At 47.5% G+C, this 27995-nt stretch overlaps 1 protein-coding gene across 2 annotated transcripts in view; it reads left to right on the forward strand.

The window, feature by feature from the left end:
• The window catches only part of RXRA (retinoid X receptor alpha), a 224881-nt gene that overhangs the window by 170230 nt on the left and 26656 nt on the right, over positions 1-27995 (forward strand). Inside the window, exons 5-6 of one of the 2 annotated variants that reach the window (XM_074973501.1) lie at positions 13537-13593; positions 22029-22198. In XM_074973501.1, coding sequence (XP_074829602.1) covers positions 13537-13593; positions 22029-22198 — 227 coding nt within the window. The remainder of the gene's footprint in view (positions 1-13536; positions 13594-22028; positions 22199-27995) is intronic. The other variant, XM_074973502.1, reaches the window with a different exon arrangement.

Genomic DNA, 27995 nt, shown 5'->3' on the forward strand with positions numbered 1-27995 from the left:
AGAGCTTCACCAATGCAGGGTGGGGTTAGTGGTTTGCATCAAGTAGTATAGATCTCACTCCTTGACATCAGTTTTCGATGCTTGGAGAAACAAATTCAGCCCTGAAGTCTGCAGTGAATCCATGAAACACATGCGCACGCGCACCCACAGGTCCCTGGTGCTGCCAGCCTGGGAGAGGTGGTGGCCTTGATGGAGGAATGAGCACTCAGCTAATGAATGCTGCAGTGAGGGACACCCTGAAGATGCATCATTTTGTTGTGTGTCTCTTCTCCACAAACAGCCCACGCACAGAGAGCTCCTGCCCAGGGTTTGACGATGGTGGGGAGAAGAGTAATGGAACTCTACCCGGCTTCCCACACCCAAACAAGACTCCACTTAGAGGAAGGATGGTCTTGTGGCTAAAACAATGGACTGGGACTTGGGAGATCTGCGTTCAGTGCATGACTCTGCCACAGATTGAGTGAGCTTGGGCAAATCACTTCATCTCTTTCTACCTTAGTTTCCCATCTCTCACATAGAGTAATAATATTATCTACCTCCCACCCTGTCTCTCTATTCTTCTTCAAGTGCCAGTCCCTATGCGTGTTCCACACCTGGGTGCACATGTGCCCCATGCGCCCAAGTCCAGAAATTCTGACAAGCGGGGTCACGAGCACAGTAGTTCACCTTGTGCTCCGGACTGAGGGCACAAGAGGTAGTGTGGGCCAATGCCTCTCCTGTTCCTTTTTACCACCTCATGGTGTCCCAGCGTCCACAGATTTCTCCAGTTTTTATACTTTGTAAATACATTTGTGAGTAGTTGATTGATAGTTTATATTCGCATAGTTGGAATTTTTAATATAGTTGGTATAGGTAGTCTTTTCCCCCATACTGTGAGCTCCCTCCACACTGTCTGGGACTGTGCCCTGAGTCCCATGTTCAAGAACTGTGTCTCCTGCCTTTTGTCTTTCTCCGTGAGCAATGATCACCAATGCTGTCTCTGTTGTTTGGGTGAGACGTACATTGCTACAAAGTGCAGCTCCTGTCGCTCTTTTCCGCCGTGAACTTGCAAAGCTCAGATTCAGAACATACCTTATGGAGAAGGCTCTGGGGCTTCACTCTGATCCAGGCCAGGGTAGACCTCTCCTTTACGTTGGCCCCGTCAGATGAGCAGTGCCCCTCTGAGCACAATCTTAGGAGTGGAGTCTGCAGGTGGCTCTTCCCCCAGCTCAGAAGAAAGCCAAAAGAGGCTCTTGCATCCCCCCAGAGGGGCTGAATTTCTTTTCTCCCAAAATTGCAGCGTGCAGAAAAAAAACCATTGGCGCACTCAACTGCCATGAACTGGCCCAGATCGATTCTTGTTCCTGATGCCAGCTTTCCAGAAAACCAGGGAGTTATTCTGCTGTGTTTTCTTCCTTGCGGGACAGTGCTTAGGAACCATGTTTCCGCTGTTCGCATGTCATCACCATTAAACTTCATTTTGGTGGAACTGTGTGACACAGTGTCAAAGTGGTCCTGGAAAGGAGCCTCTCATAGCCTGTGTTAATACTTTCCAGTGCACTGCCAGACTCTTGGGCGGGGGTGAGGGTGGGTATGTTAGTAGCTGAACTAAGGGTTGCTTTTAGTTCTGAATGCTGGGCTGGAGAGAATTCACTATCAATGTGCAGTGTGAGACAGGAAGTCACAGAGTCAGCCCCCTGGAAAGTGATGCTACCACTGTCCACAGGGACACACTCCGAGGGAGGTGAGCCTGAGGAATATCCCTCCCTCCCCAGAGGAGCTGAGCTCCCATGTGTTGGGAATGGGGGGAAGCCAAGTGATCTCAGCAAGGGATGGGGCAGTTAGAATAGCCAGAAGCCAGCACTGGGTCTAAGAATGGTTTGCTTCTCCACATGGCCCCACAGACATTCATTTACCTAAGTCACAGCCACCGTGCATTTTGCTTGCTCTTCGACAACCACATGTTCTCCTGAAATGGTAGACGTGGCCTTCCCAAGTGGGCTTCAAAAAATATCAGTAGGGTGCATGGAACATGCAGGTGGGAATTGGGGTGAAGGCCCTTGAGACAAATTTGTCTCCGGCGGCTTAGTGGAGTTACCCCAGGGATGGATTAGGCCCCTTGTGAGTTTCTCATATTCACATTGGTTGGCAGCTTCACAGCTGTTCAAAAGAAGGGGACCTTTCTTCTGAGAGGGATTCCGAGTGCACCTGATCCCTGGAATTCATTTCACTGTTGGCTAGAACTGCAGCTTCATTTCTCTTGTTTGGCTCTCCCCCTCCGTCTTGTCTGCCTGATAAATGTTGCTCTCTGAATAAGATTAACCGACGTGTTACTGGAGAGCCCACTGAAATCTTCCCCATGGATGCAGTTACTGACCATCACCTTCTATTTTGTCATAGTTAGCCTGAATGTTGACTGGTAGGTTTCTGTCCTTCTCTCTCCTAGTACAAAATTTTGACCTGTACGTTCTGTACCATTCTATATTCCTCTGCAGCAAACCGAGTAAGCTACCGCTTACCAGAGCGATATGTATCCCTCCTAGATCTGGGAACATACAATAGAAGGTACTAGCTGTAGTTCAACCCACAGTGGGTGGACACCATCCTTCTGATTGAACTTGAAACGAGTCTGGAGGCTGCCTGGCTTTCCTATCCAGCTACACCATGTTTTGCAGGCAGGTGGTATGGTGGAGCTGGGTGCGTTCCCATAATTATTGCTTGGTTGGTTTGTTTTTTTATGTATCCATTCTTTCTGTCTTTAGCCTTCTCTTTGAGGCAGTGCCTCACGATGGCAGGACACTGTTGGTAGGAAGCACTCACCATCTTCAGTGCTTAGATATCTCTCTTGGTGACTTTGGATTGATTAGAGTTTGGAAACAAGACTATAGAAATAGGCAGTAAGGTGGGGAAGCAGTGAACCCTGGAGAATGGGCATTGGGGAAGAGCAGTGGCTCTTCAGTTCAGATGAGCTTGTGCAACTTCTGTTATCTTTGCGTGCACAAAACTTTCCTCTGAAATTACCCCAGTGTTTCCCAGGGGCGTTAGGTCTAAACCAGAAACCCCAAATGGACAGTCCTTACGTGCTGAGAATGGGGTTTGGGGGCTCCTTTTCCTGTGGCAGATAAACACAGGGGGCCAGATTTTCAGCGGGTGTGAATCAGAGTGGCTGAGGATCTGGCCCAGTGCCTTTCCAGAGATGGACAGCAAGATGTCCTCTGTGTCTGAACTTTGCTTGGTACAGTGGGTGTGTTTGGGTGAGGGCAGGGGGAGGGCATCAAGGAACCAGTTACAGCTCTTTTATTCTGTTGCTGGCCCAATCCTGGCACCACCTAGCGCCATGTAGGAGCTGCTCTAACTTCTATCTCTAGCCGAAGATCCCTAAGGGACCTAATACCAGTAAAGAATCAGCATAGCAAAAAGCAGCTCCCCGACAGCCATTCCCACCAATCCCTGGCCGTGCCTCCCAACCCCTGGCCATGCCCCTGTGTCAGCGTGTGGGATGGCTGGTGAAGAAGCTGTCTCTGGCCAGCTTTGCCATACTGAGGAGTTCCACCAGGAAACTTCTTTGCTGACCCAGCTATGGCCTGTGTGCATCTGCTTTGCACCGCCTGAGCAGCACAGAGTCCAGACCAGAACAAGGAATCTGGCCAGGCTTCTTCCAGCAGGCTGGCCGTCCAAGCAGCACCGGAGATAGGGCAAACTCCACTCCTTTTCCTTGCTGTGCGTTGCTGTCCTGTGTGATGATATCCCACTGCATCCAAAACTGGAGAAACTGCTGCGATCGCACAAACCAAGCAGGAAATAGCAGTCGGGAGCCCTTTCTCATGCTCCCTGCAACAGTCGTGGGACATCTCACACAGTGCAGACTTTGGGAAAGCTGCAAGATGAAGCTCGGGGCCATATCCCCCCACCCCATCCCTCCCTCCCTGTTACAGACTTACCTGTTTATTGGCACCGGTGGTTCCCAACTCAGCAAGAATTCTCTCCATTTCCCATGTCCTGAGAACCGCAATCTGTTAATTCTGGGGACCCACCATCACAGATCATGCTATGATTTTACTGTTATACATTTATATAGCGCATCCTTGGTGCACACGCCGCTTTACATAGCGAGTGAAGAAGCCACGGCTTCATCCCAACTCTGCTACTGCCAAGCTCCAGCACCCTGCTCTGACCAGTCGAGCAGGGTGTTCTGTTCCCCCAGCTTGAGGCCATAAAAGTCCTCCCCAACCTCCATAATCACTGCAGGTTCCATCTTCATTGCTGCAAAAGAAACCCACACTCGTTCCCAAAGGCATGCACCAATGACGTGCCTCGTTACCTTCTTTGTGTTTGGAAAGAGATGTGTCCATTCAGGATCGGGGCCCCATTGTGCCAGCAGAGAGAGAGACGTGATCCATGCCCCATAAAGTCTACAATAGAGCAGCAGTGCCTTGAAGACCAGGGGCATTCCCCCTCCTGTAAACTATATGATCCCTGACTCTGAACATTCAATAAGCTTCCCAGTATAGGACTGTCTTTTCCCTTCTTCTCGCTGCATTTTCCCTAGGGCTTGCAGTATGGTTTGCACATTGCTCCACTCTCCCCCCTTCGGTGTTAGCCCACTGAAGCTGAAGGAGTTAAACCGAGGATGAATTTAGGCTGTTGTGACGCATTAAGTTACTTCCGCCTGCAGTTTCAAGACCTCTCTGTGACTCCTTTTCTCCTAGGAATTTCTCAGATAAATCACTGAGTTTATAGAGACCAAACTTTCCCCTTGTTCTATCCTAAAATGACTTAGTCAGAGCCCAGGTCCTGCAGTAACACAGTTGCCATTGACCCATGCCTAATCTCCTTCTCCTGATGCCCCGGCTGTGCATCAACCCCCCGGTGAATTACACACGCTCAGGAAATCCTGGGACGTCCACAGCATGGCCGTCTCCAGTCGATTCATTTCAGTGGCAGCTGGCGTGACTCGGGGGTGGGGACCAAAAGGAGTCCAGAGAGAAATAGGGAATTCAGCTTTCCAGCTTGTTGTTCTACATGAATATAAAAGCAGGCAAATGGCCACATCCTACCGCAAGAGCAAAGTTCAAGAGAGCAATTATTTATAGATATAATTTTAGACTGCAAAATTCTGTCCCTTCAGTTTAATGTGTTTGTTACTTCTGTCTGCCTGATGCTTTGTTCTTCAGACCATGCCATTAAAAATTCTACTTCTAATAATAATTCAACTTTAAAGGGACACTATTGTCAGGTTGAAAAATCACATCCATCCCTCCATCTCCTTAATCTGTGCGCCTGTGTTACTTTTAACTATTGATGCAGTTTGTTTATATTCTGCACTTCACTCAACTTTGACGACAATAGATTCATAATTTTCACTTTTGTTTACCATCAGTTTCACTTGTTGCTTCCCAGTGCTGCAGCATTTGCAGGGGGGATGTTTAAATCCATTTTTTAAAAGGGCTTTTCATTTAAAAAAAGCATGACCACGTTTCTATTAACTTTAGATTTTGCATAACTTAAAAAAAAAACCACACATACAAATTTTGGGTCCAAGTTACAGGACAGAGTTACAATTTAACTTTTTATTTCTCAGCTTTTTTTCATTTCCAGCAATATAAAGCTCTGTCTTTGAAAGAGGCATATTTGGTTCAAAAGCCAAAGAAAAAGGAATCTAAGGCTGAATTAGGTAACTTAGGTCCCCAGTATTTTTTAGGGATACAGACACTCCCTGGCCAAAGAGCCCCAAGGTTCCTAACAATATATGGCTAACACCTAACTTCATAAAAAAGGCACAGAACACAATACATTCCACCTGCGGTGGAACGGAAATCCCCAGTAACCTGTCCCTCCCAACGCTCCATAAATAAAACAGCCACCCTCTCACAGAAGGCTAGAGAGGAAACTAAATATTCCTGAGGCTGTGCCTTGAGGATGCCAGCAAAGGACGTTGGCTCACAAGGAGAGGGGGAGTATTGCAAATGGAGAGGGGATGCTGCCCCTGCCGCTGTCTACTCCTACTAATACCCTGGGATGCTCGGTACTTCCAATTCTGCTGGCTCATAGCTGCTGTAAGGGGATGTCCGACATAAAACAAATACTGAATAGAGCTGGACAGTCCAATGGTTGTGGTGCTAGTCTGGGACTCAGTCTGCTTTACCACAAACTTCCTGTGTGACCTTGGGCTAGTTCCTCAGTCAATCCATGCCTCAGTTTTCCCTTCTGTAATATGGGGGCACTCATACCTCACAGGAATGTTGTGAGGATACATACATTGTGAGGCACAGAGATCTCCTGCTGATGGGGCTATGTAAGTACCAAAGATAGGCTGGTAATAGCAATGTCCAGAAAGGATGCACTTCACCGCTGGTTTGTCTTCTTTTGTCATTTGCTCTCCCGGTGGATCCTTATGTCCACCGTAGAACTATAGTTGAGAGGTTGGGATGGCAGCAGGATAGGATCAGGCAGCACTAGGGAAAGAAGGAGACACGAGAGAGAAAATGTGCATCCAATTGACCATCCATTGACGGCCTTTTGCGTGCGTGACGGAGATGGATGTAATCCCTGGCATGAACAGCTCTGGCTAATCCAACGCCTCAGATTCCCCCATGCTTTCTGTCCATGCACTTCTCAGTTCTGGCAGCAGAGCACATGCGTGCAGAATTTCTATGGAGACTATTTGTCTTCAGTGACATTTTGGTCCCGGGGGCAGCCCTGCTGAAAGAGTGAGAGAAGCTCTCCCAGACAGGAGCAGCAGGGTGGCCTCCCTGATTGTGTGCTGTAGCTTCAGGATTCTGGGGAGAGCTGAAAGAGACAATGGATTAGACAATCGCTTGGACGCCAGTCCTGGGGTGTAACCGAGGCTAGATGCTGAAGTACGGCCATCCTTGCTCACGTTTACAGGGTTAAACTAATCGCCAGATGTGAGGTCAGGGAGGGATTTCCCCCCAGCGCACATTGGCAGGGACCTTGCTTTTTATCTGCTTCCTCCGGGGAATCATCTCTGTTAGGATTGGGTAGACGATGACCAAACCACCTTGGCCAGACACGGTCGGGTCTGCGCAGGGACGATCCCCACTCCACTCCCCTACCCTTTGTGTGTGGTGTTGCTAGCTTTATGCAGACATTACTGAAGGCAATGAGTGACAGGTCTTCCCCCTCAGCATTCTGTACTGCTCCATAAGCCCTGCCTGGTGGACAGAGCTTTTGCCACTTAGCTCACCATATTGACTGGGTGGGCACAGGCAATCAGAAACTTGTTCAGGATGTGTGCAGCTCAGTTGTGTCCAGGAAACAATCTGTAGCGTAGAGGGAACTGACCACTGATGCTTGGCTATCGTCTTGGGTTTGGGAACAAAAGACTCGGGAACTATGAGATCTTACCAAAGCTGGGAAAGCTCTCTTCTGAACTTGAGTGTTTGGGTGTAGTACCACCTGAAACTCTGCTCCAGGTCCCTTCACAACGGCTCGTACATTCTCACAGGGGTGTCTGCAAGCAAACATATTGCAGCGGCTGGAAAACAGTCCCCCACACAATGGCTGGTGGACTTCTTGGAGATGCGTGGGCAGTTGTGTTACTTTGGTCTGCGAATACCAGAGGACAGTGGCCTGATTGTCATGAGTGCTGATCGGTGATAAATTGAAGTCCCCCCTGGAACAGGAAGCTGTTTGTCAAGAGCTCTCAAAGGCATTTCTTAAAGCATGTGGGCATCTGTGTTAAAAATAGGGACTGAGGAACAGCTTTGCTAGGCCCATCTCTTGCATCATTTAAAACTGGACCAGATCATGTATTGGTGAATATATTCCTGGGGGGAAAAATCCCAGCAGGCCTTTTCCATCAATGAGCGCTAGGATTCTTTGATCACTAATCAACTGTGTCCTCTCCACTCAATAGTCGCACCTCCATGAGGGCCACGTAATATTAAAAAAAAAAGCATCTTGCAAAATAGGGCAGATTAATGGGGTAGTGGGAAAAGACTTTTTACAAACAAAGATCCAGGGCACGTGTCAGCTCAACTTTGGCATCTGCAGCTATTGCACCTCTCTGGGGTATTTCCAAGCAGTTGGTAATGGCTCTGATGCTAATACAGCCTGAAAGTGGGAATTGGGCTAAAAAATATGAGAGATTGAGAGAGAAGGAGGAGCAATGTGGATGGAGAAGAAATGCACCACAGAGCGGAGATACGGTTTAAGTAACAAGAAGGGCATCCCTTCCCCTGTACCCCTGCACAGGGCGGCTCATTGGAAAGTAAGTAACTCCCGTTCATATACCATGCACGCACCAGAGTGCGGCAGGTGGCTTTGTTCCCAGCTAGGAAAGCAACAGCAATAATGTGTTCGAGTGGGATCGGAAACTAGCTCAAGACAGTGACACAAGTGGTCAGAAGAGATGGAGATGGCATGAAACAGAAGGGCTTGAAAAGGAGAGAAAGGAAAGGCCAAGGAACGTTAAGGGGAAGAACCGGTTAAAATCCCCATTGTTAATTAAACAGTGGGTACGATAACACTTTATGCAGCAACTGGACTGCTGTCCCGCACCACCATAATCTGTTCTGAATCTCGGAATAGCATTTCTCAGAAGTACTCTCTTCCCCTCTGGGCGGGGACCTTGGCCCAGATCCTTAAGCATAATTAGGTTCCTAACTGCCACTGAAATCAGAGTGTCCTTGTGATTGTATTTGTCTGTATTTGCAAAAAGAAAAGGAGGACTTGTGGCACCTTAGAGACTAACCAATTTATTTGAGCATAAGCTTTTGCTGTAGCTCACGAAAGCTTATGCTCAAATAAATTGGTTAGTCTCTAAGGTGCCACAAGTCCTCCTTTTCTTCTTGTGATTGTAGATATCTCTAAAGCTCCATGCACAGCTAATGGTGCTATATAAATAAAAAGATTTCCCTCTGACCTGGTGTACAGTAGGTCTGTTTCGGAATAGATTGCGCTTCATTACCACAGGAAAATTCTCTCCATCCGTCTGTCCATCTATCTATCTTTTCACACCCTGCCCATCACATACTGGGATTGAGTGCTGGGTCCTATGAAAAGCTTCAATTCCATTACATTAGTTTCCGGTGAGAGCAACATGCACCGTGAGAAAATGGCATCACCCCATCCAAGTTATTATTCCTGTAAGTACACATTTTCGTCTTGGAAAAACGTGCTTATCTGTATTAGTGCAGGGTAAGTGGTCATTAGAAGCTGCCACAGCCTGTTGCTTTTCCTGAATAAACAAACAAATGCTGTAATATTAGCACTAATGGAGGCTCTCAAAATGCTTCATTCTGGCAACTCTGCTGGTGGAAAATCCAGTCTCCTTTTGTCCCCATTGCTGCCCTCATTAAAATTCTTCTTGGACACAAAAGCACTTTGGGATGTTGAATCTGGCTTTGCAAATGGCAGGTGGTTTTGACGCGGCGCCCAGGGACATGGATGCAAAGTCCACGTGTTGGAACAGAACGTCATGCACATTGCTGTTTGACGGTGCCACATTTGTGAGAGACCTTAAAGGTACAGGTCACTGGGGAGCATAAGCAGGAGGGGATTAGATCTTCTAGCTCCTGCTTGGAAGTGGCTTTGCCTGTTACATCTTCCTCCCTGCCAACCTCCTCCCCAGAAACTGAAATGGACAGAAAGGCTGTGCAGGAAAGATGAACGTAGTTGCACGGCAAAGCTTCTCATGGAGTCAGGAAAAGCAGCCAAGATCGAGCCCAGTGTAGCCTGAATTCTCAAGCAAGATTGTTGGTACCAAAGGGTAGGTTACACAAACTGGGGAGCAGTCTTAGGCATGACCAAAGCAGATGGTTCTTAGGGTACCCCATCCAAAGGGGTATTGAATCGGCACTGCAGTCCCCATGGAAACTTGCAGACAAGTCAGTCGTAAATCACCGCTCTCCAGCATCACAGACCCTCCCTGTTGTCCTTCTCCATTCCAGCAGCATGTCACCTGTTGCTCAATCATGTGTCATTGGGTCTCTGATAGACCCCAGGACCCTTTGCTCTCAGCTCTCGGGGCACAACTGCAGCTGATGCAGTTGAGGGGGGAGGTGTTGGGTCCTGGGCTGCATTTTGGCATCTCCATGCATCTGAAGAAGTGGGTTTTTTACCCATGGAAGCTTATGCCCAAATAAATCTGTTAATCTTTAAGGTGCCAGCAGACTCCTCATTATTTTGGCCTAGAGGCACCTGTCAGACCTCACTGAGCAGAAAAAGGACAGTCCTTTCAGAGGATGGGTTAATACAGTTGAGAGACTAGGTGAGTTACTGAGCTGGTTGCTTAGCGCACGCCCCCATTAAAGAGCACCAGGCACTGATGGGTCTGATGATGAAAACCGTTAAGGTTCCATCTCAGAGTACTGACTAAGGAGGGGACTTCTCTGGGAATTGGTTATCCAGCCCCTTCCCAGCTCAGAGGGCAAGGCAGAGAGACAGATATAAGAGCGGCATGACCTCACTCCACTGGCAGAGCACCTTATATCCTAGTGGTTTAGGCATCTTCAGTCCCAACCCCAGAAGATACCTCAGCTCTTTAGAAGACACCTCAGCTCTTTGCAATATTGCTAAAGAAAAGTGCTAAAAAATCACGAGTCAGGCTCCACAAATGCGGAGATTGGGGTTAAAAATCATGATTATTAGTAATACTATCTTTGGAGCTCTGGTCATTCACCTTTTAGTTTTTGAGCCTGTAAGGATCACATTTTCAAGCTTTTCTCTGCAACCATGTGGGCTAAAATCTTCCTTTTCTTTTTTACTGGGAGCTGAGATTCTGGTGTATTCACACAACTCCAGGAGCTGGGGCTTTAAGATAATTGTGAAGTATCATGAGACTCATTATAAAATCACAAGCATTGGTGACGCGGCAGTGGTAACCAATATTTTCCCTTTCCTAGTTAAAACTCTAATTGCCAACCTCTTGTTCTTTTCCAGCAGCTGGTGGATTTATTACTCATCCACACCCTCATGGTGGTAGCTCATCTTCACATGCTCTAAAAGATAGTGTCTTGTTATCAATTTCACTCTGCAAGGAGAAAATATCTACCTATTAAAGTGATCAGGCAAAGTATTGGTGGGGGGGGGGTGTATTTTTTCCTGAATCTTCTTAGAGGCCACCTTTTATTCTGTTTCCTTGCTTCTCACTGGCTGCTTAAGAACAAAACCGGACCAAATCACAGGGGCTAAAAGGATGGCTGCGAAAAATACTCTGTAAAGATCTTGGTAGACTTTGTACTTATAGGTCAGAGGGAATCTCATAAAAAGTTCTCTCGTGTCTCATGACTAGCACTTTGTGGAGGATGGAAGTTCTATTTCACAAAGGATTTTGAGATTTCCAAATCTGATATCGTTCCAAATTGGAGCAAAAACTGAATATTTCCATATTCTCCGCAAAAAAAATTCTGAGAATAAATATTGTTTCCGGTTGATTGAAACATTTCATGTTGATTTTGACTTTTAATTATTTTTTTTAAAGTCTTTTCAAAATGAAAAATCAAAAGATTTTGTCCCAAAAATGTTGCAGTGGGCTATTTTGACTGTGTTGGAACTTCCCCTCCCTCCCCCATTTTTCTTCTTAAATGAAAATTCTGACAAAATTAACCTGATTTTGTGAAAGATTTTGATTTAGACAGAACTGCATATTCCAATGGAATATGGTTCCACTGAAGTTTCTCCAGCCAGCTTTATTAATGACAGTTACTTTGTTGTGTACCACTCTGGGGTAGAACTTTGAATTTGAATAAAAAATCATTTAATAAATATATTGGAATCAAATCACAGGTTTGCCCTAATTAGAGATGGAAAAGGCCCACTATATCAACAAAGCCAGGATAACATAACACAAGGACTAGGGGTCACCAAATGAAATTAATAGGCAGCAGGTTTAAAACAAACAAAAGGAAGTATTTTTTCACACACTGTCAACCTGTGGAACTCCTTGCCAGAGGACGTTGTGAAGGCCAAGACCATAACAGGGTTCAAAAAAGAACTAGATAAATTCGTGGAGGATAGTTCCATCCATGGCTGTTAGCCAGGATGGGCAGGTATGGTGTTCCTAGCCTCTGTTTGCCAGAAGGTGGGAATGGGCGACAGGGGATGGATCACTTGATGATTACCTGTTCTTTTAATTCTCTCTGGGGCACCTAGCATTGGCCACTGTTGGAAGACAAGATACTGGGCTAGATGGACCTTTGGTCTGACCCAGTATGGCCATTCTTATGTTTTTATGATACAGTGTCCCCTGACGGAGGGATATTAAAACTGAAAGAATTCCCAGTTCTCAGTCACGCATCTGATTCACAGGACATCAATGTACTCAAAAGTCTGCTGCTGATGCTGTGTAATAAAAGGCTCCTTTCATGAGATGGGGTTCCTGATCTTAAGGGATGCGAAACAGGGTATCTGCTGATTCCAGACTCAGCTTGGCTGGTTGAATCCTTCCCCGCTCTGATCAGCAGTAGCTTTGTGCAGAGGGGAAAGGGCAATGTTCTGCAGCCCCTTGCTCATTATTACTGTTTTTATTACAGTAAAGGCTAGACGGGCCAACTGAGATCAGATTCCGACTGGATAGACACACAGCACTGGATAGTCTTTGACACTGAGAAGTTACGATCTAAACATGAAAGACAGACTAGACAGAGGGGGAAGTCGAGGACCAGAAATTGTGGCCAATTTCACAGCAGGTCAGAGTCCAGAACAGAACCCAGGTTTCATGAATTCCAGGCCAGGGCCCAATCCACTGAACCACACTGTCTTGTCTTTCACCTCTCACATGTGATGTAGGGGAGAGAGGCACAAAGCTAGCCCCTCTGGCGCTGAGAATTCTTTTTCCAGTTTGCCATGCAGTATTGTTGCAATTCCCCACACGATTCCCGTTCCAGTTGTGCTGCCATAGTCACGTGCTGCTGTGCCGTGGTGTTCCTTTGGGATGTTGGGTTGTCGCCACTGTACCCTGAACAAGGATTGCTCTGGGTCATCCAGGGTGTGAGCTGGATGTGCTGTGTACAGTAGAAGGGCCTGAAATGCAACGTGTGTATCAGAATCCACACCCTCCCCAGGTTCAGGGGGTTCACCTCTAAGGTTGGTTTCAGCCCCATCATAGAGACAGGACTAGCCACAAAGTCTGGAGCTGGTATCAGTGGTGTTCTGACCCGGAGTTTTGGTTCCCACACTATTCCTTTATCAAGATGTACGGAAGTTGCACAGTCTGCTGAGACAGGCATCCTGCAGCTGCATTGAGAAAATACTAAGAAGTGCTAGAATCCAGGCCACCCATGCCCTTTGTCTCCTTGAGAGAGTCACATTCCTAGGAGAGAGAACAGTAGGGTTACAATCTCATGAGGCCTTCCCTACACAACTAACACACATTGAGAGAGCCGTCCCTTAACGTCATTGTATAGTGTCCTGTGGAGGGAACAGCCTCCCACCCCTTGTAGAGAGGGACCCCTTTTTGAAATGACAAAACCAAGCCAAAAACTTTGCAACTATGTGTAAATAAAGGAAAGACGAAACCAGCATAAAAAAAAAAAAAGCAGCGACCACCAAACGATATAATGATTTTTGTTTCTAAATTTTATTCTGTTACAGGGATGGAGCACCATCCATCCCGGCCCACAAGACTTCTGGGAAGCCAAGAAGAACAAGGTATTCCCATTTCAATATTACCAGACAAGCTGCCATGCAGCTACCAAGTTTATATATCTATATATCTAGAGTTAAAACAGCCACCGCCAAAATCTAATTGCAAACTGCTCCATGTACTCTGTCAGCAGGCAGTGCCTTTTCCCCTGTGACTAGCCCCTAGGCCAGGCGGGAGTAGGGAACAGATTCAGCAACAGTGTCCCAAGTCTACATGACTAGGGCTTCCCTGACAGCCACTAAAGAACTTGTCCCTGGCACCCTTCTCCCAGATTGCATGATAATAAGCAGTCCATCTGCTTGACTCCCAAAACTAGCAGATCCATCTGTATCCTCAGCTTTCCCTCCCAGCTACCTCCTAGTCCCCCCAGTTCAACCCACCCCATTGTGTTCTCTGCACGTAAAAAAACAAATGGATCCCCCCCTCTTTCCAAACACACACATTTCGTCTAGAACCTCTCTCTCCTGTGGACAAGGGTCAGCTCTGGTTAGGTTTCTCCAGGCATGTGGGGGAGGGGGAAGGATTCTCGCCTGTGGCTGAATAGCGGCAGATGAACATACTGTAGAGATCTCCGTCGGAAAGAGCTTGGGGTTCCAGGATGGAGAGGGAAAAGGAGGCAAGGAAGAGCTGGTGGAGTAGAGGTGTCTGCATTAAGGAAGCCTGGGACTGAAGGGTTAAACCCAGTCCCTTCATCAGGTTTGCTTGCTCCTTGCAAAGTGCAAATTCTGTTTCTCCCTCTCTCTACCTCTCACCTTCTCCTTGAACTTCTGAAGCATAGGCATATTACCTCACCCACTTGGTCTCTCTAATATCCTGGGAGCCACCTGGCTGCAGCAACACTGCACGCTTGTGTAAATAGTCATCATTTTATAGCTGTAATTTGTCTTCGCCAGGGCACATCTAGAGATGCCGAATCCTCTTTATTGTCAGTGATGATCATTTTTGTCTTAGAAAACAACCACCAAACCTACAAAAAGTGCAAATCTCTGTGGCAGGGTCTAAAAGTTGTCCTCCATCCAGCGGCTGTTGGCAGCCTGCGTGAGACGCATTTGTGGGCCTCAGCGTAGAGCCTACGCGTCACAAATATCCTGGCTGCTAGTAGCTTAGCCGTTGGCAGTCTCATCTGAGAAGAGGTCAGGACTCAGGTGGTATTGGGAAGTCTGCACTGCCCATTAGGGTGGATAAACTGAGGACTTTGGCTGACAGTACTGTTGATCCAGCCCCTGGCATTCCAGTCTCTTGTCCATGCCTGCATCCAAGCAGGGATCCTCTGGGAAGCATCCACTGAGTCCTTGGCCTCCTTGCAACAGCAGCCATTGTCTGGGGTTTTTTGCTCGGTGTTGCCTTCTGGTTCCTTCCTTTGACCCTGCCTTCCATTGCCGTTTGGTCATTCTTTACGCTGATATCTGGTTTCTGTGGCCCCTCCTGCAATTGAGGGGGCGGCCTTTCGTTCTGGTAGACTCCTCCCACCAAGCCCAGTCACCAGATAAGCCGGCACCTTGCATCTGCACTACGTTCATACACAAAAGATCTGAGGGGCGTAGGCTCTGCTCCACACAGAACACCACTCAAGGAGCTGCCGAGTACTTGCTGCTCTGTCATCTCCCTGCTGTGACCTATATGCAGCAGACACCCCAAGCATGTTCTCAACACTAGTTAAAAATGCATCCGTGAGAGGAAAACAGCAACACCCCTTGTGTGTCTGCAAATAGCAGCCCATTGCCTGGTCTCTCCTCTGGACGTTCAGAACAGTGATGGTATGAAGAGCGTCCTTTGGGTCACTGGGGCACTAGTGCCCATGTTTAATCAGTTCCGTTTCCTTCACACTGCGTACAAGTCTCCTTTGATTGGTTCTGTTTGTTTGTTTGTTTTTGTTGGCAATGCTGACCTAAAAAAAAATGGACCCTGTGGCATTTCTAATGAGCGTGCTTAACTGATTTCCATACTCGGGGCTCGGCGATATCACTTGCTAACACGTGCTCAGACAGGCCACGTGGGTCTTTAACATCCAGTGCTGAATCAATAGGGAATAGCTCTCCAGTCGATAACACAGCTTGGGAGGATGAGCTAATTATTTCGTGTGCAGTAGAGCGGTCCGGTCGCTGCTTCGTAGCTCAGTGCACATCTGCTTTTCGCCCATGGTGGGGCACTGCAAGGTTCCAGAGCTGCGGGACTGCTCCTTAGGAGCATGCCCTGAGCCCAGCACAGAGCCTGAGAGGCCAGGCAGTGTTGCAGGATGGAGGAAAGTGAGAGGAATTGCCTCACTCACTTGCAGGGCAAGGAGTGACTGCAGCATCTGCTGCAGCTCTGAAGCCAACTATGTCGGGGAGAGCATGGGCAGAGCTGCATGGCAGCAGATCCCACCACCAACTATGCCCTGCCCCCTGCAATGACTGCATGCTGTCATACAAGGCAGGGGCTTGCAGGGAGCATTGTTCTGTGACACGCACAGCTCCTCTCTGCAGGAGAGCTCCACGGATTCTGCTAGAATGCTTTTGTGGCCACAGGGCTGGGGCTGGAATGGTTGTTAAGGGGCTGTCCAATTTGAGCTTCAGCCCGCTGCTGTGGCTGCCGCCACTGTCTCCGTGAAGTCCTGATGCTTTGAGGTCTTACAGGAAAGTTGGCTTCCCAGTCTGGGGCACAGGAGCAGCTTCTGCTGCAGAGATCCCTCATCCGGAAGTGTGATGTTGTAAAACTAACAGCTGCAGGTGGTGCATTGAACTGGGAGGGAGGTACATGTGCTGTGATTTGATTGTTTCGTTTTTTGGAGTGCCCCAGCGATGGGAGCGAATGTGCACCTGGAGGGGAGAACCCAGGCCATGTATCAATCTGGTTACGTGGAAAACCTTGCCTCATGTTTAGGATGGCGTGGCTCCTGCTTCATTCTGTCCCCCCCTCAGGGGTGCAAATGTGCATGAGATGTGAAATCCAGCGTGGACACACAATCCCAAACCTTTCCAGAGCAATTGCTGCTTTCGCAGTCATCTTTGGAAACCATTCAGGCTCCAATCCCCACTTTGTGTTTGCAGAGCCCATCGCTTCAGCATGTGGTGTGTCCCTGGGGGACACTTGCATGAAAACAGGGGGGGTAAATTCACTGATACGTTCCATCTGCTTTGCACTGCCCCGCTGACAGGACCCATCTGCAAACTCGGCTTTAGTGGCTGATGAAACCAAGTTGACAGCTGTTTTGCATCACTTGAGTGTACCAATGAAGGTGGCCTCAAATCTCCCTTTCTAAAGAGCTCACCTGCTGCTCTGGCCTAGTTGTGTATGATCTGGCCTCCCTCAGCACTAGTGCTCTGTCTAGTCTCCTGAGTGACCTCCCTTAGTGAGGTACCCCATTCCTGAAGTGCCCCCACAATCAGAATGTTTTCCTGAATGTCTAAGATAAGTTTTCTCTTTCCTGGTTTCAGGCCCATGACCTCCTTGTTAAATGATCTAATTCCCCCGCCTCCCCCATTCTTGTATGTTACCGCCTCTTCCCCCCGCAGGTTCAGCATGTCTCAAACCTGTGGCATCACGGTTCTGCAGTCTGTGGCCCATCAGAATTCATGGTGACAGGGGGAAGAGAAATCTCCTATAAATCCAAACATTTACCCACAAGACTTGTTACTCAATTGCCTAGTAACCTAGACAATGTAATGGTTAAAAAACGAAGTGTTGGAAGTGAATCCAAACGCGTGTTATTCCAGCCCTGGGCTTCTCTTGAGTAGAGACTGTTCATTGGGCAGAACTTTCTGATATGGGCAAGAAGCCACCGAAGACTGGAATGAGACTGTTGTGTTAGTTTTCCTTTGTGACTTCGTCCAGATTTGCACCCACATGCGTCATGCCTTTCGTCCTCGCTGCGGAGGGAGCTAGAATTTGGTGATGATGGAAAATTGTAGCTATCGCTTTTCATTGTTGTCAGACCTTTAGTTTTCACGTGGTTGGTAAGAGGAGCGGATGGAAGGAAGAGCTTACAAGCGATGAGGTGTGTGTGTGTGTGTGTGAGAAGCTGTGGTTGGAAAGGAGAGAGGAGGAGGTACCCATGTCAGAAGAGGTGGGGGAAAACCATATTCTGATATTGGGGAACTCCCTCTCTTTAAAACAGACCACAAAACAGATTATGCTACCCTGTCACGCCTTGTGACCCTGGAAGCTCTGAACCGGCAAATAAGCAAGTTTCCTCACTGGGAATTTAATGCACGGTTTCTGTTTTCGTTTTGGACCGGGGGCATTTGATGACAACGTGCTACCTGCTTCTGCTAACCAGGTTCTGCTGGGCCGGAGCAAGCCTGCCTCAAGAGTTTAGACTTGGGTTGAGCAGAATTGAGAGTAGGCTTTCCACCAGCCATAAGCACAGACCGCCTGTGGAACAAACTTTTTGGTGTAGTGCTTTTCAGCAGTGATCCGTATAACAACAATACTTATATAATCTCTCCTTCTCTCTGGCTTCTCTGTGTCTGTTCCATCTGTTGTCTATCATTTATATCATCAGCCAGATTCACTTTCTTCACTAGCAAAGCCTGTTCAGATGTCTCCCTGTCCCATCATGTTCTGTAAGATCTGCTCCCTCCATACCCGCATACAGCTTCTCATACCTGAGGGCATTTCAGTGGGTTTCCTTTGGGTCAGGATTCATAGATCTAAGGTCAGAAGGGACCACTGTGATCATCCAGTCAGCCCTCTTGAGGTCATAGAAAGTCACCCAGTGACTCTTTCATTGGGCCCAATAACCTGTGGTTGAACTAGTGTGTTTATTTTAGAATGACTTCCAGTCAATGTAAAAACTCCTGATGAGGGAGAATTTAGCCTGTTCCCTTGGTAATTGTTACTTTCAGAGCAAGGACTTGTTGTCTGCACTCTTTCTTCGGAACTCGCTGCTATTGTATATTAGATCTTTGTAGCTTAAGTCATTGTTAAAATCCCATTTGCTCAGGGCTGCCTCTGTCGTAAGTTTTTAAATTGGGTTTTTGGCTTGCTCAGCGTCATTTGTAGCCAATTTATCTCCTGTAACATGCCCAAAGGAGTTCCAGTGAAGGGGGCCGCATCTGTGAGATTGAATGAAAGGTTGACATTATGAGCAATAAAGTTCTAGGCTTATGACAGTTGAGAGAGAGAGAGGCACCTCCGTCCCCCAGTAACAGGGAGATTCAGGGTCTAATGTCAGCCTATAAAAGTAAATAGAAAAATTCAAGTCAGACCAGGGCCAGATCCTAGGCTGATGTAAAATCAATTGGATCTATGCTGCTTTACAACAGCCGAATATCAGGTTCTGACTCCCCACTTAGCAGATGTTGCATTGTGCCTTTAGAGATGTAGCAAACACAGTAAAAAACTTTAGATCAGTTTGCAAAACTAAGTACTTATTTTTACATAGCACCTTTTATCTCAAAGGATCCCAAAGCACTTTAGACACTATAGAGATAGGTAGTTACATATATATCTATGTACAAGAATCACTTTACCCTCCACCTCTGGGGTGGAATGTGATTGCTGTTTAACAGCAGAGTGACAACACTACACTACAGTTTAAGACTGGAGGCTAATGATAAAATTGAAAAGCATTTGCATGATCTAGATATAGAGGATGAGTTTAAGACTAACACGATTACCATATTCTGTTGTGTAATCTTTTAGCATGTGTTTGAATATCCCATATTTTTTGTTGTTTTATGTTGCCACGTGGCATGGAGCCAGTTTACCTGATAATCTGATTTAAAAGCTTTATTGTGTTATGTACTGTGCCGATTTCCATGGAACAATCTCTGTGTCCTGTTACTTCCCATTAGTGTCACATAATCAGCTTCATCCAGCAAAGAGATAATAGATTAGGATAGCTGCTAATAGTGTTTTCTCTGCATTACTGAGCTTCTTTCAATATTGAACAAAGAGCTGGGTGAAATGATGCGGTTGTTCCTCATGGCAAGCAATGGACGCTCCATGGCTGGAGTCATTCTGGACTAGAATGGGCTAGATCAGTGCTACGCAAAGTGGTGGTCCGCGAGCCATCAGCTGCCGGTCTGTGTGTACACTGGAAAAAAAAATGCCGGTTCCCCACATCAAATAGCTTGAGAAGCACTGGGCTAGAATGTACTGCAGGAAACAATTCTGTACTAGGGAGTAGATGAATGAGATGTCTGTTGGCTCTTTTCCATTTCTAAAGCTTGATTTTGTATTTGGAAAGATCAGCTAATGCAATTAGCTCCATAATGTGCTGCTTTCCTAGGTTATTGCCATTAAAACGGTGTGTGCTACATTTAAATGCGGACTAGCGTGAATGATAATAATCAATAATAACCCACTTATACAGTATTTTTCTTCTTCAGAGCACTTTTTCAGACATTAGCTAAGTCACAGGCCTGTCATCCTTGTGAGATAGGTAAGATTATCCTCATGGCATAGATTTGGGGAACTGAGGCAGAAAGGTTAAGTGATAAGCCCATGGTCCCAGAGGGAATCAGTGTCAGAGTAAGAACCAGAACATCGGAGGATCCTGTCTCCCAGATCTGAATTTAGACGACTAGGCCATACCTCTCTCAAGGGAAGAAGCATCTTTCAGTAAAGTATGTGGCATCTTATGTTGTCTTGGCAAATGAACATGTTATGGTCCAAGAGAGGCGTGGGGAAGCCAGCTCTCTGGAGACAGAGACTATGGGACTGTGCCGATACCTCCGGGCAGCAAACTGGGAATGCGTATTGCAGTTATGCCCCCCGTCTCCACATATTGGTAGACAGTGCCACGTGGCTGGCAGTGTTACTGCCTAAGAGGGGAGGAAGGGTTGGCACGCTCTGCATTCCCTAGGAGTCCCCTTGCAAAAGGCCTTTCTTTCTTGATCTGTGGGAGGTCTGGTGGCTGCTCGGGCACTTTCCTGCTGGCGTCTTGGGATGACAGCCAGGTAGGGAGGCCTGGAAAACAAGGGCTTTTGCAGTGGCTTTTCCCATATAATTAAAGGGTTTGCTTTCCAGATCTGTTGCGTTCCCTGGATGTGGTGTGGACAACTCAGGAGGCATTCCCTTTCCTCAGTGTTTGTGTGTGACTCAGGGCTGGACAGTGCACTGTAAGGTTCCGATCAGCCATCTTTTAATCTCCAGTTCTCGCTTGGTTTCTTTCCCCCTCCAAATGTCACAAGGGAGTGAATGGGTTTTTTTTGCCCTTCTATGCTTTTTAAAATATTGGTGACTCATTGTCGCTTCTAATGCCAGGTTCTAGAGGGACAAGGATGGTCAAAGCAGAGCAGACACGTGGCAAGATGGGGATGGAATTCAGGTGAGACTGGACCAAGCTGGATGGGTGGGAGGGTTTCTTAGGCTGCGTGTTTTGCTTGTCTTAACACATGACATCAAAGCCCTGGACAACATGGAAGGGACTCAGGTGCAGAAAGAAACTCCCTCTCAGTGTCGAGGTGGCCAGTCTTCAAAGACACAAGTGAGGAGAAGGACTGTCTTGAGGTGACGGCACAAGTGCTGGGATTCAGGAGGCTAGGGCTCAGTTCCTAGTTCTGCCACTGACTTCCTGTGTAGCCTTAGGCAAGTCACTTTCTCTGTCCCTGACTCAGTGCCCCGGCAGTAAAATGGGAATAATAACGCTTCCTTTGTGTGTCTGTCTTGTCTATTTAGATGCTCAGCAGTATGGGGCAGGAGTTGTCTCTTACTTGGTGCACGTACAGCATCTAGCATGACTGGGCCCTAATCTCAGCTGACGCCTCTAGGTGGTATTGTAATAATAATAATGGCCTGGTGGCAGCCATCAAAGACAGTGGAAATCAAGTAGCTGAAAAACCCTGCGTGACCTCTTTGGAAATTCAGCCTGAACAGCCTCCAGAAATGGTTGGGCTATCTGGACTCACGCTTTACAATTATTATCTTCTTTCTTTTCTTCAGGATTGCCCCATCCTGCCACCCAGCCGCCCCCTTTCCTCTCCCTATCCCGGTACTGATCCATTCCCTTCAGCTGCATCACCTGTGTCCAGCCCCCTCCTTAGCTCTTTACTGCAAGTTCCTTAACCTTTTAGCATTTCTTTCCAAGAGAGGGGTTCTTTGCAGCTGCTCAAACTTTGGTCAAGGACAAATTTGGGGGGCGGGATCTGGAGAAATCTCTTTAGGTTCTACTCCCAAACTCGTCTGCAGAGATGCACATGCCCAGTCCAGCTCTGTTCTTGGGCCAAGAGAACTGTACTGCAACTCCTCTCAGAACTAACGCTTGCTTTGTTCCTCAGTTGGGTTCCAGAGGTCGGAGTCCCCACTGGCCATGCCAGTGAAAGGGTTAAGTCAAAGAGAACCCAGGCTTCCTACATGTCAGCAGATGCTTGTGCTACCATAGGTCAATGTTCCTTTCGATTCTGAAGCCTAGCGATCCTCACAGCTCCCCAAATCTCAGTATTTTAACTCCCCATCCCAGAGCTGCGAACCACAGACTTACGGTGCCTCCCTTCTTCCCTGTTTGTGTCTGCAGCTGTGCAGGAGGAGAGGCAGCGAGGGAAGGACCGAAATGAGAACGAGGTGGAGTCAACAAGTAGCGCCAATGAGGACATGCCCGTGGAGAAGATCCTGGAAGCTGAACTCGCAGTGGAGCCAAAGACAGAGACGTACATTGAGGCAAATATGGGCTTGACTCCTAGCTCGGTAAGGACGCCTGCCCCTTTCCCCTGTGCGCTAATGCCATCCCATTTGTGGGAATGCAAAAGTGAATCGGTGGTAAGGCCTTGAAGGCTGTCACTGCATGACTATACAGACAAGCATGGTTAAGGGGAAAGGGGGGCCTTGGGCACTGGGACCGCAGGAGAGCTGTGTTCTAGTCCCAGCTCTGCGACACCTATCTGTGTGACCTTGGATAAGATGTTTGATTGCCCTGTGCCTCAGTTTCCCCATCTATAAAATGGGAATATCACTTCCCTTCCTCTTAGAGGTGTAGTGATGAAAAAACCATTGCATGTCTGTGAGGTGCTCAGGGCGAGTGATGAAGTGCGGTTGGGAGGGTGCATAGAAATGATCTGTATTGTGGGAACACAGCTTGTTATACTGCACGCTATATAAACAATGGAGTAAAAGCCTTGCCTTGAAAAACTTGCAATCAAAGGAACCCTATAAACACACCCTTTATCACTAAAGTGCAAAAATATTGCTGTATGTTTTTAAACACCACAAATTTGAGGATTGTTTGGATCCATTGTAAAATGTATATATACTGTGTATCTATATGGATGAGGGCTTGGACTTTAAACCCACTCAGTGTTCTGAGGTGTTTGGATCCAGAGTTGTGGTTCAGCCCCTTCGAAAGGTGCGGACTCTAGGGGGACCCTTTTTGAACAGCAGATGCCCCATAAATAACCCACACCTGGTCCCACCACTCCCACTAAAGAGCCCTGATTTATAAAGAGCATTTGTTTTTCTCATTTGGGTGGTTGTTCTCAGCTATAACAACTTGGGCCTTATAGTCTATGAACTCCTGCTCCTCTGAGAATAGCTGCCATATTAGGGGAGGTCACTATGCAGTTTGATCAAATTTATAATGCATCAGGCTCAGTGGGTGTGGCTAGTGACTCCACCCCAAAACCCTCCCCTTGGTTTTAACCAGGGGAACACTGGGGTGCTGGAGGACTGGGAAGCCTCTTAAGAAGAAACAACTGGTTGGAGGGAGGGGAGAAACAGTTGTTGTCATTTTACTTTTTTGCCCATGTTGTTTGAGCCGATATCAGTCATGCATATTGAGTTTGCAGCTTCACTTGTGAAAAGGGCAGCCCTATGGAATGGCTTGATATATAAAAACAAAAATGGAAGTACCTGGCCTGAATGAGTTTTTCCTTGGGGGAGGGGATAAGGGCCCTATAAAGTCCAAATGGTCCTAACTCTTCACAGTCTTGCTGGTAGTGGGGTGGGAAGTATAGGTTTCTTACATTTCTATGCAGTAAAGCTCATAGGGAGATTTCTGATTATTAGCATTTAGAGATCTTCGCTATAATGCATTGTAGTTATGTTCCTCCTTCTGCCAAACATTCAAAAGTCATGCATCAGGCCCCCAAAATCATATGATTTTTTTAAAGTAAACTAATAAATGGGGGGGAGGGTATTTTTTTTAAGCCTTTAAAGTAAACTTGGGTCACATGTTTCCAACTTTTCTCTGTAATTATCAGGGCTACAAACTAGGGTGCTGTTTTAAAGGAAAGCTGAGCTTTTCGTGTACTGCCATGACTCCAGCATCTGGAGCATTAAGAACCACATCAAGTATTGTGAGGCTTGTGGTGTAATCATGAGAGCTGGCAACACTGAGAGTTATGTTTATGCACTATGTGATGTTAATCATTTTTCTTAATCTTGTTAAGGATTTGAGAGTTTGATTCTGACTCAAGTGACACTGGGCTCATGCTCCACTTCAGAGAATAAAAAACTGCAGGATAAGATAGGGTGGAGGGTGAACGCTCAGAAAGCAGCTAAGAGTGGGGGGGGGGAAAGGGCAGAGATTATAAGAAAAAAATATAGTAATCTATGCATATATTGTATATAAACCATCTACTTGAGCCGGTCTAGCAATGTTCTTCTGTTTCCTAATAGAGAATACAGGCTGCCCTTTAGCTGGGGAAACATGTTTAGTTTTTTGTTTTTTAATTAATTTCTCCTCTTGGGAAAGAGAGTCAAAGTTTAAACTGTCAAAAACAGAAGAAGATTCATGACCGCATGCTAGTGGGGCAGACCCAAACTAAGTGGGGTAGGTTTGGAAAACTTTACACTCACTGAGCTTTGCCTGCCCCCGATCCTGGCACAGCTGAATGCAGTAGAGAACCACCAGCTCTCAGCATTAAAATGAATAACTTCTGCGCCACTGGTGGTTTGAGGCCCACTACGCTCAGATCGAATAGATCGGCAGATACGGTCTTCTAATCAACTTGCAACATGTCTGGATACTGCTACAAACTAGCTGATCATTTCTTCAGGTGTTGTAGGGCAGAGCCAAGCATAGTAAGGGAGATGTTTGCAGAATGTGTATGAGCTTCCACTAAAAGTCTTTTGTCACTGCACATGTTCTCCCCAACAGCTTCCTCATTGTCTTCGGTAACTGGAAATCCACGCTGATGATGTAGATTTTTTACCCCAGATTTAATTGCACTATTTCCCCCAGATCCTTTTCCATTCCTAAGGCCTCTTCCTTCAAGAGGTGGTGCTGGATGATGGCAAAAATCTCTACTCAGCTCTTTGCCGAGAGGCACCTCTGCTTTTAATTGTAAGAAGCGTGGGGAGCATGCTCTAAGTCAGTTATTTTGGTTTACTCCAAGCCATGCTAATGTGTCCAGAGCACTCAGAAAGATGCCGTCTCTCCGCTCTAAACTTTGAGTTGCCCTCGTAGTTTATTGTGCTTAGCTCTTCTGGACAAGGAACTGTGCCCGTTTTATTTGTGCGTGAAGCCCCAGGTACACCTATGATGTTGCGTGACATTCGGCAGCACCTGAGCTCTTGGCACCAGCACTGCAATGGGACAGCGATAATATGTTGTTATATCTTATTGTTCTGTAGCATTTTTCCCAGTGACTCCGATACGCTTTACTGGATATCTATGAGAATCATGAAAATGCAGCCACTTTTGGGGTGGGGTACGGCAGCTCTTTCACAGCACACAGCAACGCTACAAAACAACAAGAGCTGAGCATAGGACTGGGAGGAGGGAATATCCTGTCTGGTGGCACCTCAGAAAATCACAAATGAAGCTACCAGCCTATGAACTGCTGTATGCGCCTCTGACTTGTATCGGATAGCTCAGTGATGCACCAAACACTGGGCTCAGTTGTACCCTCCTAGGTGTTGGATGCCAGGCTTCCGTTCCTGTTCAAAATAAACAGCAGAGCATCCCCATCCCCATCAAGCAGTCGGGGCTTCCCTGCAGGGAGGAGCTGGAGATCTGTGCCTCAGTTAATGATGGTGCTTCTGATACTATTCGGCTGTGTGGGCGATCAGGATTAAAAATACTTCAGGGGGAGTTGTCGCCAGAGTTGCGCCAACTTGAAAACAAACCCCAGAGAGGGAGCTAAAATAAATGGCTTCATCTGGCACTGTCTCTCCCCTAGCCTCTTGTAGCAAATTGAAAGCTGGTTCCTGCATAATTCAGCACACATTACGGTGAACAAGGATGTGTGCCGCATCTCAATAGAGGCGGGAGGCTTGTTGAAATGTCCTGTTATTGTCAAGCGGCTTCTGTCAATTACGTGACATTTGTAGCAGGTTTAGCAGATGTATGAGATCAGTGGCTAAGCAGTGAGGAGGCTACAGGGTGGGTAGAGAGGAGAGTCTGCTTTCCCCCCGGAGAGCTGTTGTGATGGAAAGGCAGACAAATTCAGTACCTAATAGATTCAGCGTAAAATACAAGCTGGTTCCCGTTAGCCCGGTGTGTTGGGTCCTTGTGGTGAAGCCCCCACACCTCGATGCATCTGCTCCCAGCACTGCCACATGGAATTCATCTGGGAGGATGGAATCAGCTGTGATTCCAGGGACTTTCTCCCAGGGCTGTGCCAGATTGGGCTGGCGAAAACAAGGCCTTGTATGAACTAACCCTCTCCTACAACCTCTCTGCCTATAACCAGATCCTTCCCGCCGGGCTCCAGTTGCGTGTCTGCAATCCTTGCTCAGGCTGTGGCAATCCTTGCCCAGGTCTGTGAGGCTCTGTAATCTCCGGGAACTGCCCAATCCTATGTAAACCTGGAAAAGTAGAAGCAGGACCTCAGCATCGCTCTCCAAGTGGACAGCAGGGAAGGAGAATAAGGGAATTCGCTCCATGTGTGGCCCACCAGCACCAGAGCCCAAACGATCCACCCAGCGGCAACTGTGAGCGGCTCAGGCTGAATGTGGGCACATGAGCAAGACCCAGGGCAGAGCAGGGCTCTGTGTGGGCTGTGTAAAGACCTCAGGCCTCAACTGGCAGGGGGCACGTTGGGGAGAGGCTGTCCTAGGTTTCTCAGGGTTTGAGAGGGGAATCGGAGCAGGTGTGGCTTGTCTCTGGTGAGCTGGCCCAGACCATTGTTGGAGCTGAACGTTGGCTGCAGGGGAGATATTGCAGGTTCCCGCTGAGCCCGCTGGGTGGCAGGATCCAGTGGGATGGGGGAGGGGAATACTAGCTATAACAAGACACTGCATTGACCTGAGTCACCGGACTCCCATGCTCCACTCGCCTCTCCCGAGCAGAAGGGCTCTAACGCTGCAGTGACCGAGAAGAGACCTGCCCATGAAAATGCTCAGACCTGTCCATTGCACACAAGCTTTGAGAGTTGCGGTTTAAACGGTCGCCCTTAAAACACCTGCTCGGAGAGCGATTGCACCCAAGGGCGGCTCTTTAGTGATTGTGGGTAGCTGCTAATCGTGACGCTGAGCAGTTTTGTCATTTCACACGGCTCCCTGTTTTAAACGGTCTCGGTTTCACGTAGCGCATATTGCAAAACCCTCCCGTGACACTGAGCAGCGTGGGGATAAGCTCATCGTGGGGCTTCTCTTGAGGTCTGCACCCAGAGCCACTGGAGCACCTTCATGCCGGGTGTTCTTGGAGCAGCGCTCTGTCCCATCTGTAGGTAGCTGATCACCTCCGGCAGCTTGGCAATTAGAGGCCAGCATTAAGGTCTCTCTACTGACTCCTATAACTCAGCAGCATGGAAAGGAGGAATTCTATCTCTCCACTGCTGTCCCCTTGTGTCACTGCCCTTCCATGCCTATCAGCTGACAACCCTGTGCCTAGGGCTTCTGCAGTCTAAGTCTCTCCTCGGATGGCCTCCTGGGCACTGAAAGGGAAAGCTTGTAGCTGTGATCAGCCTTATCCTCAGTAGCTCTTATTTGGCATTTGAAGGGAAGGTTCTGAGTGATCGGTTTCTGGAAGATGCTTCCAAGTTCCTCTTTCGCCAGCAGGATCAGGTGCCTGACTGTCCTTTAATTCTATCATGCGCTGATGCTTTGCCCTTACCGTTTACTGCAAGGCTTGGGAATCACTTGCCATGAACGAGGAAGGCTTCCAAAGACTCTAAGCCCAGCTTGCTTTTTGGAGGCAGGCCGGGCTGCTATAACCTTAGCTGCTTCTCATGCTACAGTAATTAAAATGAGGCCAGTAAATGCCATAGCTGTTCCCGGAACAGAAATCGGAGGTATAATTAAAGCACGTTGGATGGATTTTCAGTCTGTGACAGGCCTATGTCATCTCTCTCTAGCCTGTAGCATGCGCTGGGCAGAATCTTGGCCTTGCTGACACTTGCTGTTGTTTCCAAGGGTATGATCCCTCCAGCAGTGGCCCCCTCTGAGGAATTTTAAGCAGAGCCCTGAACTGCTTTTAAAGAATCACCAACGCCACGCCAAGGCAACGAGGCCTCGCTGATAACTAACTCGCTGCACTTTTTGGGAGGCCTTTTCCTGATGGATCCCGGTAACCTACTCAAAAGCAAAAGCAAAATGCAATGGC

The sequence above is a fragment of the Natator depressus genome, chromosome 16 (assembly GCF_965152275.1).
Source record: "Natator depressus isolate rNatDep1 chromosome 16, rNatDep2.hap1, whole genome shotgun sequence".
NCBI lineage: Eukaryota > Metazoa > Chordata > Testudines > Cheloniidae > Natator > Natator depressus.